We start from the raw sequence: 16359 nt of genomic DNA, 5'->3' as shown, positions 1-16359 counted from the left end.
TACTAGAAGATAAATCATTCTATGTTACTGTTATAGAAGGCACTGGTACCTAATATACAAAACCAAAATACTTCTGTTTTTAGTTTAGATTATTTATTTTAGGTGGTCTATCAAAAAATTCGGCTTGAAACCCATTTTAAATTAAAAGCAATTACAGCAAACAGCATATAAAATACTTATTAAACTGCATACAAGATCGGAGTAAAAAAAAAGGAAAAAAAAAAAAGGAAGAAAAAAAACCCCAAGATATCTTTTTTAGTACTGTACAAAGGGAAAAGGTATCCAAGGAAATAATGGAGATATTATACACAAATTTATGTAACTTTTAAGTGCTGAATTCCTGCTCAACTGGAATTTTACATTACTCAAGCAAAATTTACCTCTTCTTGTCTTGATGTAAAAATGACCTAAATTTTTGTCATATGTATGTAAAAGAACAGGCAAAATATGCTTTTGTAATACTATAAATAGTAGTGAAAATTTTTTTGAAGCTGCTTTGGCAAAACCAGTAAAAAACATTATTTAAGGGATTTTTCTATGTCTTTCATTTTGTTGCAAATTCTTCCTTTCTGCTCCATATTTTTAATATGCATAAATGTTGTGGGTAATGCAAAGTAGCCATGGTGAGGATACAATGCTCATTTTTAAGAAGAAATAACAGATTATGGTTTCAGCTAAAACCAGGCCATCAGGAAATAAATACAGTGCTATAAAAATACGATATATTTTTATATGGTTGAAAAAGGTGGGTATAACATACCCTTTACAAAAGACACTGAGTTGAAGCTTTTTAAGACACTGAAAGAGATATTTTAAATATTTATAAATTATAAAAATAGTATTTCCTTGAGTTAGAAACTATTTTTGATGTCTTAAATACATATATATCTATTCGGAAGAAAAAAAAATCATGCTTTATAATAGTTTTTTTCTTTATTCTCTTCCTTCACCTTTTCTCAGGATTTAGTTTATCCAACCATTACTCAAGACCAGAATTCATATTAGCAATTTTGAATATATACTCACTTTTAATTTTTAGGGTCTATGGATACATATAATTTATATCTAGAAGACACAATAACAAACCCACATAAGAACTCTCAACTGACTGGGACAAATATGGGAACTACATACAAATGATAACTCTGTGATAGCTTGCTGAGTAACATTTTAAGCCTTTAGAACCATACTGGGTCATTTAGATACCAACTGGAAAGTAAATCAAAGAATAACAGTCTATGAAAACTGAATTACATGTTCAGTTCCACAGATAAAATTTCTATGCCAAGATTCAAGCAGGCTGGGGACAAAAGTATAATTTTCACCCAAATTTTACATCTTCTATGGCTTACCTTCTTCAGAGAGAGAATTCCTTCCCTGGTTTCTTTGTCAGTAGATATGGAGAATACCCCAGCGCCATCACCATTTATAATCGTGTACTTCATGTCTGCATTTGAACCAGTGTCTGCATCATTTGCTTTGATTTTGCCAACTGCTGATCCAACTTGAGCTGACTCAGGAACATACAGCTGATAATGTTCTGAGGGGGAAAAAAAGCAACATAATAGCTTGGATATTTTCTAGTCAAACTAAATTAGAGCACCATTGTCTACTAGATAGAGGTCTGACTCTGGAAGAGTATTTATGTATTTTGTAAATATATTCATTGGCCAAACTGAAAATGCCAAATGTAGCTCAAGTGACCAGTTACTGGGCTAACTGGAAAATCCTGCTCTGCCCTGACAAATTAACCTATGAATTTATTGAGATCCCTGAAAGAATTCAAAACTGAATTCCATTTTACTTGGGATTGCTTCCTTCCCTATTCAAAATCCAAAGTACCTAATGTAGGATTTTAGTTTTCACAGCTATTGCTGCACCCCGCATAATAAAGAAGTTACTACATAACAGTATTTTTACAACAGTATTTTCACAAATTCTCCATAAAATATATCTATTTCACCAATTAAATGCATGGTCAAGTGAGTACTTTTGAATTGAAAAAATAGCTTGCATTTTTTTCCCAAAATCCAATCATTTTTTGCAACATTGCATCAAAATTTTCAACACATGATTTTTACTAAAGAAAAATATAATAAATCTTAACATTTTACCCTTTGCACAAAAAGGTTAACTACCATCCACAGTAAATGAAAATAAATATAATGGGTAAAAAAAAAAGTACTACACATTTGTGCCCAGAAAAACTTTTCTTTACTGCTTTGGCCTCCTTTCAGTGTTTTTGTAACCTGTTGGGTTATTAATTAGTAAGAGTAATATTTTTTGAAAGATAATTTTCTTAACTGTCACTGTGCTTTTGTGCAAAATTTCTACAAGATACAAGGTTTTCTGGTGGACAAGAAGCTGCCACATGGAAAAAAAAGCAGCAAAGAGACATAATGTCATTATGTAAACCTCAGTCTCCATCTGTGACTAGGCCAGAAAAACATCTTAAAGAAGATTTCTCCAATAATGCTACCCTTATAATACAGCAAGGATGATGAAACCTACCAGAACTGAAAAGAATAATTCACACCCAATAGAAGGTGTGCACATACCAACAACATACTCATTTCCCATTTAAAAAACCCCAATCCAAATTCCTCCCTAACAGTCTGCAGAGTTTACATCACAGTCCAACCACCAACATAGTAAAAAGAGAAAAATTACTCCTGTCATTACAGATCTTCTGAAACTCTACCAGGTTCCTTTTATGTTCTTTGAAGGCATTCTGTGGCAGTCAGTGCAATAGTGCAAAGCTGAGTGGCAGGACAGTGGATCAGCACATTTGAAAGGGGACATATAAAAGTTAGCATATTATTATGGTTTGCTGGGTTGAAGCCAGGCAGCCTGACTGCAGAGGGGCCCTTGTTAAGCATGTAGAAAAAGAAGGGCAAAATTTAAATTGAATTCTGAGATTAAACCTGAGGTGTGGCAGAAACCCACTACTGGTTAAATGGATTGAAGAAGTTATCAACCTACAGAAGCTGCAATTGGAAAGGGAATAGATATCATCACTAAAATATAATTGCCTCTATAGCCACCTGCTAGAAAACTGAAGATTAATTATAAATTTATATCATTTCTTGCACAACACTTCCTAAACCTGTTTGTTGTATTGAATTATTTTTTACATACTAGCCCATAGTACTAGTACAGAAATAGTGGTGCGATAAGGACGGACAAGTGGACTAATCTTTGTTTGTCTAAAGGAAAAAAGATTTCACAGGGAAAAAAAAAATTAGTTATTATTAATTTTGAAATCTTAAGGAAAATAAGAAATTTCCAGCAGAACAAGAGAAAAATTAGAACTTAACATGCAAAAATTAAAAATACCAACACTGTAACAGGACAATTACCTAATTCAATTAAAATTCATAGTTAATACTTTGATGCAATTCTTTGATATGCATGTGAAAGCCACCTACACAAATTTCCAAATAAATGTCCTGCAAAATTCTGTGCTTACAGATGATGTCAACTGGCACTTTTATATTGCTGGTTGCTTTATTTCATACATCAAATTATTATAATGGGATGAGATCAATTTCAAAATTTACTTAGTGTTAAAATAAATGCAAAATATGGGGTTTTTACATTTCTGCTCTTCAAAAAAGAAAAAGATTAAGGCCATTAAGAATATGTTATATAATCAAGCCACATCAAGAACTGGACACTATGTTTCACATGATCAGATGAACTAATTGGAGACTTTCAAATAGTTGAGGTTGTTCAAATATATTTATCTACATGACACTATGCTCTGCTTTATAATCACACCATAAGTGTAAGCCATCTGTTTCAAAAAATTATTTTACTGATACCTGCTTCAGACTCTGGAATAGTTTTACTATTTCAAGCAAAACAAATATTTGAAATGCCTCATGAATTATGTCAGTTTTTGTAGAACTGAATTTTTTAAAAATGAAGATAAAATTTAAAGAAAACTGCTGAAAAAATTAAAAACTCTTAAGTCAGAAATGTCTCCCAACAAGTATTTAACCACTTCTTCATAGAAACAGGATGACAGTATCTCATACAGACATGAGCCACATAGATAAATACAAAAAATACTATCTTATAAAACCAAACATGCAACAAAATAAAATTAGGCAAGATGGAGGTTAAACTATACTACAGACATTTTTTTAAGCTAGTGGTGAAACTGGAAACGTTAAACAGTGAAACGTTGTAAGCTATTGCTAGCAAGAGGAACTGACAAAAGGCTCAATCAAGCACTGGAACAGACTTTCCAGAGAAAAGGTCACAGTACCAAGCTTGTCTGAGTCCAAGATGGATTTGGACAATGCTCTCAGGTACACACTGTGAGTCCTTGGGTGCTCTCCATTGGGACTCATATGTGTCCTTTTAAATTCAGCATAACCTGTGATTCTGATTCTATGAATGCTTTCTTGGGCATTGGATAAAGAAAGTTTGATGAGACACTGTAAAATATAGGATGTGCATACTGTGAATTTACAGTTCTGAATTGCAAACTACAAGTCTGTTTCAACCCTCTAAAACAATCAGTTGGGAAGATAGGAGCCCTGAGGATCAGATATGATCCTCTAAACTTTTCCCCCAAATCTGACCATGTTGAACAGATTGTTCTTATTCTTCCAGCATTGCAGACTTCCAGGAGCTGTTGTGAAGCAGAAATCTTTTGGGGATGGTCTAATTTTTCTGGAGGACCTGGCCTGTTTCTTACAGACCAAGAATCTTGGCTGATTCAGTTCTCAGCTTTTATCACATTCACTCACATGCCTTCCCTTTGCTCATGATATGAGGAATTTAATACTCTTTTCCAGGTAATGTACTGTACAGGATACCACTTTGCAGGACTTTAATCTATGCTAATTGAAACATATTCCAAATTCAAGTATAGGATCTTCATCTTTCAATAAACTTTATGGCTTATCTGTCATTTTACTACAGAAATAATTTATTTATCTTTAGAACAATGTACTTTAATTTTAATTAGCCGAAAGGCAACCTCCAATGCTGTATCTTACTCTCTGAAGAGAGTTCTCTCAGTCTAAGACTTTCAAAAAATCAATTAGCATAATATTGAAATTATTGTATTCAATAATCTATTCTATTGTGTTGATAATTTTGATTTACTATTGTATAGGTTACAATGTCTTCTTGAACAGTAGAAATTACCATACAGTGGGAGGGAGAAAAGACAACAAGGAGCACCAACTTGGGAAAAAAGTGTTTATCACACTGGAGGGCAGGGCTGCTTCCCAGAGGGACCTGGACATGCTGGAGAAATGTGCTAAAACAAACCTCATGACATTCAGAAATGGCACCAGGGGAGGAATAATGCCATCCATCTGTACATGCTGGGGCCAGCCAGCTGTAAAGCAGTTTTGAAGAAAGGGACCTAAAAAAGACCTTAAAAGGCTTTACTACACAAGACTCTAAGTGATGTGATCTAAGTGAACCTGCTTTGAGCTGGACTTTAGGTAGGATTATTTTTTCAAGTCTCACGTGAACCTGTGATCCTGTCATTTACAAAGGTATGTCTCATGTTTCACTGCCTGCCATCTTTGATAAAACTAAAGCTGAGCGTCAGCTGTGGACTGTGCTCAATCTTCCTTGGTAGCTATCTTTGAGAAAGCTATTCTTCATTCACAGAGCTGCTTGTTTTCATTGCATGTAATAGATTATTCTTGATTTCTCTTTAAAGACTGCAGTCTTTTTAGAAGCCTATTTGTCACAGTATGTCTTGGACATATGTCACATGTTCCTTTACTATGTTTATTTTTAATGCAATAAATCCAGTTTTAATCCATCATCATTATAAGTACAGAAACTTTTATGATTGCAGAAGTTCAGTAAATTTTATATCTACTAATTTTGATCTGAATATTCTTTTTGATGACAACATCTCTTTCATAAAAATGAACTAAGAAATATTCAAGAGGTAAGTTTGACTTACTTTTCTTCCCTGCCAAAAACCCCCATGCTATTGCACTTTCTTAATGTATTTGAATTATAAGTGATGTTACTTCTTATTTGCAAATATGACAATCAAAAAAAATTCAAAACTCAAACCCTTCAAACTTTTGCTTGTCTTGAAAATCTGAAGAACACAGAAACCTTTGATCAATTTAGACAAAAAAGCCCAAATGTTCTTCTTTGATGCAAGAGTCTATTTTGGCTCAAACAAGATTTGTACATCTCAATGGTTCTGTTTTTTTACACCTCAGAGTAAAACACAAGTTATGATTTCAATTAAGATTTTAGTCTGTGATGAGTTTATATTCCATTACACTTTGCCTTTAGAGACAATAACTGAAAGTTCTTGAAAACTTTTTGACCTCAGAATACTGAACTTTTGATCTTGGAGAACAAAAATATTTAGTCTTCTTGTAAAAATTGTGATGTTGATGCTGCTCATAGCTAAAAGCATAAACATAAAGAAAACTGAATTTCTCTTGGATTTTCAGATTTACTAATTGCCTGTGGGTATTGAATCCCCGAATATATATTTTCTATGCAAATGACATGGGAAAAGTAACATATGCATTCCATAATAATCACTAATTATGGAACTTAATTATTGGGTGTGATCTGTAGCAGTCTCTAGAGGCTGTGCTCTGTTCAGGGTATTTTATGCTGTTTAAAGGGGAGCCATGGCTGCATCAGGCAGCTTGGGTAAAGCAGAGAGCATTAGCAATACCTGATAAAGGGTTAAACTCAATTTGAACTGTGCTTGTTTTGTTGTTTGTATGCTTGCTTTTTTCCTGGCACTAGTACAGCTAGGATTGTGATCACACTGGGGTTTAACATGGCAAAGGACACAAAAATTAAGGCTTTCCAAAAAACACTCATCAAAATGGTGTGGTCCTGGTCCCAATTCTCTGCTCTGAGAGAAAAACAAACAATATTCCCTCATTCCCAAAATCCACTACAGTCTTATTCAGAAACCCTTAGAAAAACAAACAAACAAACCAACAAAAACTTGTGGGTTTTTTTTCTGTCGAGAGTGTTTTGAAATTATTTTGATATGTATGATATAAGTAATTCCTAATGGATCTGGTACACAAAAATCCTTATAGACAATACTCAATAAAAGGAAGTAACACTCCATGGTACTGCTATGAGTAGTGCTGATGCACCTAGGTGGTGCTAAAACTTAGTATGTAGATCACATATTTATTACAAATACTTAATGTGACTTTGACATACATATATTTTTCCCCCCATCAAACTTCCTGTAATATTTGAATTCCATAAACAATTCTGTCACCAAACTTTATCGTCATGAATTTTCATTAAAGGAGACTTTTACTATGATATATTCCATACTCTGGAAAAGAATGATATTTAGTTAATTAAATGTTACAGTAAAAACTGATTACGGAAATCACACTTATTCTGCTCAGGAAAGAGAACAAAATGAGATTTATATTAAATAACTAATGTCAGATTTCAGTGACATATGAAAAAAATTTGTAGCTTTAACTTCAAATATTGTGCAAGTATCAGAGCACACCATTCTTCTCACAAAAAACAAAAAAAAAAAAAAAGGGAAGAAGACAACTAAAGAAATCACTTTAGATAACATTTTCCAGTCTGTGGATGCATACACTCAAAGGTACCTACACTTTTATTTCATATGTCTTAACTCCCTTTTGAACTTAATGAACACATCTCAAGTAATGTGTTTCTCTTATGTGCAAGGCATCCCAAAAAATGAATGATTGTTTCTAGCACATTACAGAGATGCAGTATCTCTCTTACAAAGAGAGAAATTTTAGAAAAACACTCCACAAATCTTGGCTCTTTTGCTACTCCCTAAACCAGCTTGTTGTTGTTGTGCAGTAGCCTTGCTAAGCAGGTGATTCTAAATACTTCTAGAAAATCAAGCCCAAACATACTTCTCTGTTTAAAATTAACATCTTCACCAGGTAATATAGGCACACAATAGCAGCTTTCCCTGTTACATTTACTCCTGGCTGTCACAGTCAGGAGGAATTTTCTGAAAACTGATACCTGCCCCTCATTCTGTTTCTCAGGTAACACTTTAGCCAAAAAAAAAAGTCAGGGTCTTTTGATATTTCTCTGTGAAGTCGGAAAATCAGTATACTGAACACCTACTGTACACACAAAGGAAGTGTCACTCAGTAGGCATCCACTTTGAAACCTGAGCACTGACTTTGAAACCTCAATCAATTCAACATATATCTACCTTTAAGAAGATGTGAGAAGAAAAATACTTTTCAACACCACAGTTATGTTGTGCAACTATTACATCAAAATGCAATAGTCACACAGATGAGAGGTGATGAGCATGAAATAAGGAAAATATACTGGTCTAATTATAATGAAAAACATCTTAATAAATAAACAATGTTTAAAACTAGAATAATTTCTGGACTGAAATGCTTCCTAATACTCACTGAATACTGGAACATTGCTGGATTCATCCACATGTAGAATCAGAGACTCATAGAATGGCTTGAGTTGGAAGGCAGCTTAAAGACAATCTGGTTTTAACTCCTCTACAATCAACAAGGACACCTTTCATTACAGCAGTGTGCTCAGAGCCCCACCCAACCTGGCCCTGAACATTTCCAGGTATGGGACATCCAAAGCTTTTCTGGGCAACCTGATCCAGTGCCTTCTGATACCTAAACTTACTCTTTTTCCCTTTTAAAAATGTCCCTCTTTCTCATATCATTACCTGTCTATGCAAAAAGTTATTTTCCATCTTTTTTATAAGTCCTTTCTATGTACTGAAGGGCTGCAATGAGGTCTCTCTAGAGCCTTCTCTTTTCCAGGTTGACAACCTGAGCTCTTTCAGATTGTCTTCATCCAGTCCTCTCTTCACCTTCAGGGCCCTCCTCTGGACCCACTCTAGCAGTTCCACATCATTCTTGTACTGAGGACTTCAGACCTGGACACAGCACCCAAGTGGGGCTTCACAAGGGCGGAGCAGAAAGGGACAATCACCTCCCCTGACCTGCTGGGTGCAGGTCTTTTGGTGTAGTCCAGGGTGCAGCTGGCTTTTTGGGCTGCAAGTGCACACTGACTTTTCACGTCCAACTTTCCACTCACCAGAACTTCCAAGTCATTCCCCTCAGGGGTGCTCTTGCTAGTTCTTCTATTCTGTTTTCATGCCCAGGATTGCCCTGACCCAGGTGCAGAACTTGCACTTGGACTTCTTGAGCTGCATTAGGTTCATATTGTCTCACTTCTCAAGCCCATAAATGGCACAATGAACAGGATCTAGATTCTACTAGATGTGCAAAAAATCTTATTTAAGAAGGTACAGATGATCAGATGTCAGCAATCTTACGAGAAACCAGTTATCGTGTCCTTATTTTATTTAATATCTGAGTTCCTGAGGACACAAAACTTTTGCAATCCTTTTAACTCAATATTCTCCAGTAATTTTTTACCCTTGTATAGTATCAGGCAAATCTAGCAGAAGGACAGAATCATTATGATTCTATTAGCCTCTTAGCAGAGGCTACTGGGTGAAAAAAAGAAGAAAGACCTGCTAAAAAACAATCAGAGTAAATTTTGCTTTCCTCATCACATTTGGTGGGAGCCAAGTGGTAAAAGAGAAGGCAGACAGCCCTGTACTAGTCACCAGGTAGGACAGGACAGGCTGCACCACAAGGCAGTGGGAAGTGAGAGGGTGCTGACTTTTTATGACTGGCGATCACAACAGTTTTTGTGACAGGAAATCATGAGAACTGGATGTACAATGTGGAACTAGGGATTCAGAAAGGACCACACTGGAGTATGAATTTCAAAAGAAAATTAGTATCAGATACTTTAACACTTAATTAGCTAATGAGTTTTATTAACAAGGCCAGATAGTGGATACCTTACTAGGACTGAACAGAGTTATTGTCTCCTAGGATGTGAATTTACTTTTACAGAGCTAATAGGAGCATCTTCATTTCACATTCCTATTTAAACATGGTTGTGCACGTTTCATACAATGATATTGAAAAAGAGAGGCCAAACTAATCATGCATATCCATGATTTCACGTTATGTTTACTATTGCCATGAAACTATCAAGCCTCAAAAATCAAGCTTTACAAAAATTGTTTTAAGTCATGAGTTGTATTTAAATTCTGTTTTACCCTAAGGAATTGAGCTATTAGTATCAAAACCTAAAATCTATAAATTAGGTCTATTGTTTCTAGGTCCAGCAACAATAGACCTTCTGCACATTGGACAGAATGTAGTCATTAGCACTTGATGTACAAAACATGACTATAGAAGCCTCTGCCTAGTGTGATGGTCTTGATGCTATCGGAATCTCTTCATACTGAACAAAACACAAAGCATTTATTCATCTTAAGCAACACCAGAGAGAATTAATGAAAGAAAAGTATACAGAATATTTTAATGTAGCTCAAGGCTTATAACAGTGTCATTAGAAGACAGAATATCTTCTATCAAATTATGAAATAAATTTATGACTATGAAATTAGGGCCCTCTCTCATCAACCACATGGATCCATCAGTGGTGAAACTAACAAGAACTGAGAGATGCAAAAATCTTCCCATGCAGAGCATTGTCTATCAACTTACATTTAATAGATAGTTCATTTTTTATTTGTCTCTCAAAAGAAAAGAAATTTATGATGATGTAGGAAAAATAAGTCAGTATAATACAAGAGGCACAGGATACAATTGATAAGCAAAAAAAGTGTGAAGTTTCAGGCTATTCTCCTGCTGAATTCACAACCCCCTTCCTACTTTTGAGACATACTACTGTTTTGCAATCAGAAATTTTCAGTTGTTTCCTATACCAGAAATCAGACTGATAAAATTATCCAGTCCTGTTTCATATTATTCCTCCAAGATTTTCCTCATAAACTGAAAAACTGTTGCTCTTTTGTTAGGACTTTCTTTGAAAGAAAGTCAGGTCTTTTAGAATTAATACAGAAAAAACCCACAATAAACCCTTTCAAGAAGATATATAAGTAGAGATTTAAGGTGTTTCTTTAAGGGCAAAATTCCTGCATATCTTACTGCATTTTGCATGTCTAATGAACACTGATTTACTAAAGCCAGAAAGGTATATCTTTTAAATATATACAGCAAAGTGTATTTAGAAATAAAGCAAATAATAACAGCATCAATCAGATGTACTTCCCAGCAAGTTCTCAAGTAAGGTACTCATACAGTTAGAAGTAGATTCAAAACTCACAAGCATGTAATGGAGAAAAGGAAACTAACCAAAAGAAAGTCTGTGGTTTAGCTGAGGCTCAGCCTGTCCCAAGGGTTATACACTCGATATAGGCAGTTTTGGTTAGCACTTCCCTTGAATTCAATTCTGAGTGTGACAAGCCTCAGTAAGTCTCATTTAGCATTCCGTCTAATAAGGAAATTGAAGAGAAATTTAACTGAAATTCATGGCACACAAAGGAAAAAGAGGAAAAATAAACAAAGAAGTTATTTCTTTTAGGGTAAGACTCGTGTATAGCTCATGATGGTAAAATGGCCTTTTCAAGATCAACTGCATTTTCATTCCTTATTATTAACATGTAGCTACTGCTTATTTGCAAAGGGTGTTCTTGAAAAGGAGTAAAGAAATAACGTCACTCATAACTGTGTATAGGAATCTTCTGTAAGGAAAGAAAGCAATGTTTGTATTCTACAAGACTTGTTTTAGAAATAACATTTTATGTTAAAAAAGAGTAAATATTAAAATACAATTTTATTCTGCCTTAATAACTTTTCATTAAATGTGAAATGTTTTGTCATATTAGAATCCTTTAGAACGCATATATTGTAACATGAACATTTTATATTTCTTTTATTTCTGAAAATAATATTAATACAGGTAAATAGATATGGCAATGTACATTTCTCCCTGACAATCAGTTTGACATCTAAGCCCTTCCATTCAAAATAAAAGAGGCCAGTTCTTGAAACCTGATAGACAGGGATCCATTCCTGCATCCACTGAGATTGCAGAAAACTTAGGACATTCTTTCTTTTTAATTTAGCTCTTGTTCAGAGATAAGTCTTACCTTTTGCCTTTCCAATAGTTAGGAAGTATTAAATAGAATGATGGATGCAATGAAGAATTTGTGGAACATAAAATCAAAAATATTTTACTTCAGGGTATATTTCAAAAGCTTTCTGTTTTCAAGCCTTTGTGAGGCACAGAGAAGATACTCATTTCTGCAACACTCCTAATAAGCTTACTTACTGTTTTGCCAGATTTTATACAATGTGTATTACCAGGGAGCTCTGTTTTTCCTTGGAGCCTTGTGATCTCTGCTATTGTTTATAAATCTTTTAATTCAAACAGCTTAAGGCATTTCCTGGTGGATGTACCTTGACCTACCAGCCCATTATGTTGTACAATAGCTCATGCAATGTCGGAGACCAGATTACAACATTCTTGTTGGCCTTGAGCCAATGTGTAGAGAAAATGCATTTATGTTCCAGAAGATTTTTAAATAAATTATCGACTGAATTCAGAATCCCCACAAGATTCCAGGTACTGTGTCAGATCAATGGGTACCCAATGAGCTGGACAGAAATTAACTTCCTTTTAGTGGTCACATTAAGATATTCTGTTCTGGTATTTACTCTTCATATATTCATGTGATAATATTGTTTGAAATCAATATCAGCAATTCATTTAACTATGACAAAGTCAGGTTCCACTATTGCTCAACAATAATGAGAAACATCTTAGATTTTGACCATCTGAAATGTAATAATTTATCTTAAAAGTTTGGTATAGAGAAAGCAGAAGAAAAAAAATTTGATCGATACATATGGAAGCAGCCAAAGGCATGTTGGGTTAAGTATTTTAATGAATTGCCTTTTCCTGTTATCTACCATAGGAACATCATAATTCCCTCATGGGATCAAAATCACACAATTATTGAAATATGCCTTTAACAAGGGCTGGAGAATAACCCACATATGAGAACAGCATACCTTTGTAAGCCATATCAATATTATTCAATGGTTATTATTCAATATTATTCAATATATCAAAACTATTCAGTGAAAGGAATCTTTACTAGTTTCAGTATATTAGCTATGGGTTTATCTGGAAATGCTGGAAAATTAAAAAAATATTGGTGAATCCAAAAGCTTTCCAAGATGTTTTTTTCCTATGAATTTCACTACCAACTGGATTTCGCTAATAGCGCCTTACTTCACTGAAAATCAATGTGATTTTCAAATCAGTTATAGGTTGAAATTGTACATACTCTGAGGAAACCTGGGTGGATTGTCGTTGACATCTGTGAGTGTGATATTTACAGTTGTGGACCCTGACAGCCCTCCGACCTGCCCAGCCATATCTTTGGCTTGAATGACAACGGAATAATGCTCTCTGGCTTCCCTGTCCATATTGTGCAAGGCAGTCCTGATGACTCCTGTGAGGGAAAGAAAACAAACAAACAAAGGATCAGTCTTAGCTTGTTCTGTTCAAGCAATGTCATATATATATAAATACATACATAAAACACAACTCCAGATGCAGCTAGACAATAAACGTACTGGATAATATGAAGAAATTGAAACAATATTTATTAAATACATTTTTATATTATTCAATAATTAATACAACTTATAACATTCGTGACCCAAAGTTACATTGACAAAATACCAGTGTTTTCTCATATAACCCTTCAAATAGCAACTTAATAGACAAACCAATGAATTGGAACCCTTACCCCAAGGAATAAGACACAAAGTGTTTTTTAACAAAAGGTAATTTCTTAATTAATATAACACATATCTCTTAAAACTACCCAAAAGCTAGATTTTCCTATTTAACAAATCTCTAAAAAAGTATTTTTGGTTTTGATACATGTCATTCATATAGATTTTTGTTTATGTTTGACTTAATTAATAATTGCAAAGTCAAAGATAATATTTTTCTTGTTGTTACTATCTTAGAGGGAGAAAACCAAAATTGAATTATCCCAAAATTTTATTACTTTTTTATCCATTATCATGAGAATTGTGTTTCACATTTAGTTCCTATACATGTAGAAGCAAAGATTAAAATAAAAATAGGGAGAGACAACATGATAGGCATAGCTTCAATTAGGAGACATTTTCCACCTATGATGATAGCTGTAAATTAAACCTGGCAAATTTCTTTGATCACAGACTGACAGAAAATCATGGAATTCAGTAAAGAGAAATGTCAAGTGCAGTGGTAGGGAGCTATTACATTCTGTGGACCAAGCAGCTGGGAAGGAGCTTTTCAGAAAAGAATCTGGTGTGGTCCTCAGGTTGAGCATGAGCCAGCGTTGTGTCCTTGCAGCAAAAAAGGCCAGCATCTTCCCAGGCTGCATCAAGAAATGCATTGCCAGCCAGTTGAGGGAGAGAATCCTTCCCCTGTGCTCATCAATCTGGAGTGCCAGGTGCAGTTCTGAACACACCAGTACATATAAGATAATAATAGACTGGAGTGGAGTTACATAGAAATAAATAAAGAAATATGTAAAATGCCCAATTCATTAGCATTACATTTTTAAAGAGCTAAAATTTTAGCATAACTTTGATTGGACTCTGAAAGTGAGCTCTTGCTACCAATAAGTAAATAGCATAAAACCATAAGATATTGCTTCTGGGTAAATTTTAATCATGTAATAATTACTAATGCAAAGAATCTTAAGAAATAGAGCCTTACTCTTCAGGAGAACTTCATGTACAGCACAATTCTCAAGCTTTCTTGATTCCCACAGATTCAGATCATGTAAAAAAGTATTTCCCAGAGCATTATCTTTCTTGTATTTTAAAATTACTTTCTTTGCATTTCTTCAGTAAAACCTTTAACCACTACTACACACAAAATGGAAAGTTTCATGTAGCTTATACCATTGCTTCCATTCATTTCTGAAAGCAAATCACACAAAAAAAAGATCTGTGCACAAATAATTGTTTTCAGCATCCACAAAGTTTTAGAATTATTTTAAAACAGTTTTGTACTGTAAGTTACTTTCCATCAGAAGTGTAGATGGAGACAAACTGGCTAAAAATAGTATACAAGTCTGGTTTAGTTCATCAGTGCTTTTTTCATCAAAATGATACCATTTGAAACAGACATTTTTTTCAGAAATCGCAAGATGATATATTGAAAATAACCACAACTTATACACACTATAAATTTAGAAAAGGAAATTTAAAGAGTCATTTAGATAAAAGGAACTGCTATAGTTTAAATATGCATTTTTATAAAAATAAATATGCCTAAAGAAATCTGGTACTACTTTTCTGAAAATATATTTTACTGATAAATAGGAATATGGGAATGTCCTAGAATGGAGAATGTCCTGCTTTGACTTTTCAAATGAATTGCTTTATTTTTTTACATTGAAACTAAATGTATCCTGCTTATGTATATATGCAAATGCATATAAGAAATATAGGATTTTTTAAAAGAACCTTTCATTTCAACTTGTAATGGACCAAATGTAGCATAGCAGAACATCCTTTCTACACTATTCTCCCTAGTATTAGCCACTTGCATTTTAAAATTAATTTAAACAAACAGAAATTCCCCTGATTTGTGATTACTTTTCTTTGTTTTCTTCAAGGAGTATGACACTTAATCAAGGCTTGTAGATAGCTAATAAGGATTTGTGGATGACTAATCATGACTAATCATTTCATCTCTCTCACTTGCAGCAGGTTCCTCTTCTCTGAAAACTGAGACGATGAAATTGGGCAGGCTCTTAGTTTCAAAACCTTGTATGCAAAGTCTAGAAAAAGAAAATTAATTTTAAAGTTTTGATGGGCTGAAGGCAGGGCGTGAGAGAAGATTTAGCTCCCTCTTCTTCCTGGGTCTCAGATCCATTTATACATCCTGAAATCAGATCATCACTATGAGGTACTAACTACTGTGAGGACTCTAATGCTCTGTCCTTGTCCCTCGCAGCTCCACCAACTCCTGGCAGCACAACCCTAAAGTCATGCATCATCTCAAGTTTCACTATTGATCCCACAATGTGTTGGGAGAACTTAGTTGCCTTTTTCCCTAAGATAAAATTAAATGATCTGGCAGTTTCTTTTAAAGCAGGAATTGCTCCTGAGTATCTTCTGTGTGCTTGGCAGGGGTTGGTGTACATCCCACAAGAAGACAGGAAGTTAATCTTAAGGAAGACATTTTCCTGACTAAAACATTTACCATAAAAAAAAAAAACCTGAAAAAGAAAGCTGTCACAGGTTTTTTAAATTTGAACACAGCCCTAATTTTGCCTCATACATTTTAGGCAGCACTGTGACCCTGTTAACCAAGTACTTCTCAGCTATGCCTTCAGTATTTATCCATCCATGACAGGAAAGGACGACAAGAAAATTAAAAAAAACCCAAGATGTAGGCATCATTACAGGTACA

General features: G+C 34.3%; 1 protein-coding gene across 2 annotated transcripts in view; it reads right to left on the bottom strand.

Annotated features, from left to right (window-relative positions):
* CDH18 (cadherin 18) overlaps positions 1–16359 on the bottom strand; it is a 157393-nt gene that overhangs the window by 46587 nt on the left and 94447 nt on the right. For both annotated transcript variants that reach the window (XM_018926918.3, XM_009095239.4), the window contains exons 4-5: positions 13217–13384; positions 1353–1540 (exon numbers count right to left, since the gene is read on the bottom strand). In XM_018926918.3, coding sequence (XP_018782463.1) covers positions 1353–1540; positions 13217–13384 — 356 coding nt within the window. The remainder of the gene's footprint in view (positions 1–1352; positions 1541–13216; positions 13385–16359) is intronic.

Source organism: Serinus canaria, chromosome 2 (genome assembly GCF_022539315.1).
Source record: "Serinus canaria isolate serCan28SL12 chromosome 2, serCan2020, whole genome shotgun sequence".
NCBI lineage: Eukaryota > Metazoa > Chordata > Aves > Passeriformes > Fringillidae > Serinus > Serinus canaria.
Note: the sequence above shows the minus strand (reverse complement) of the source record. Positions and strands in the feature narration are given on the sequence as shown.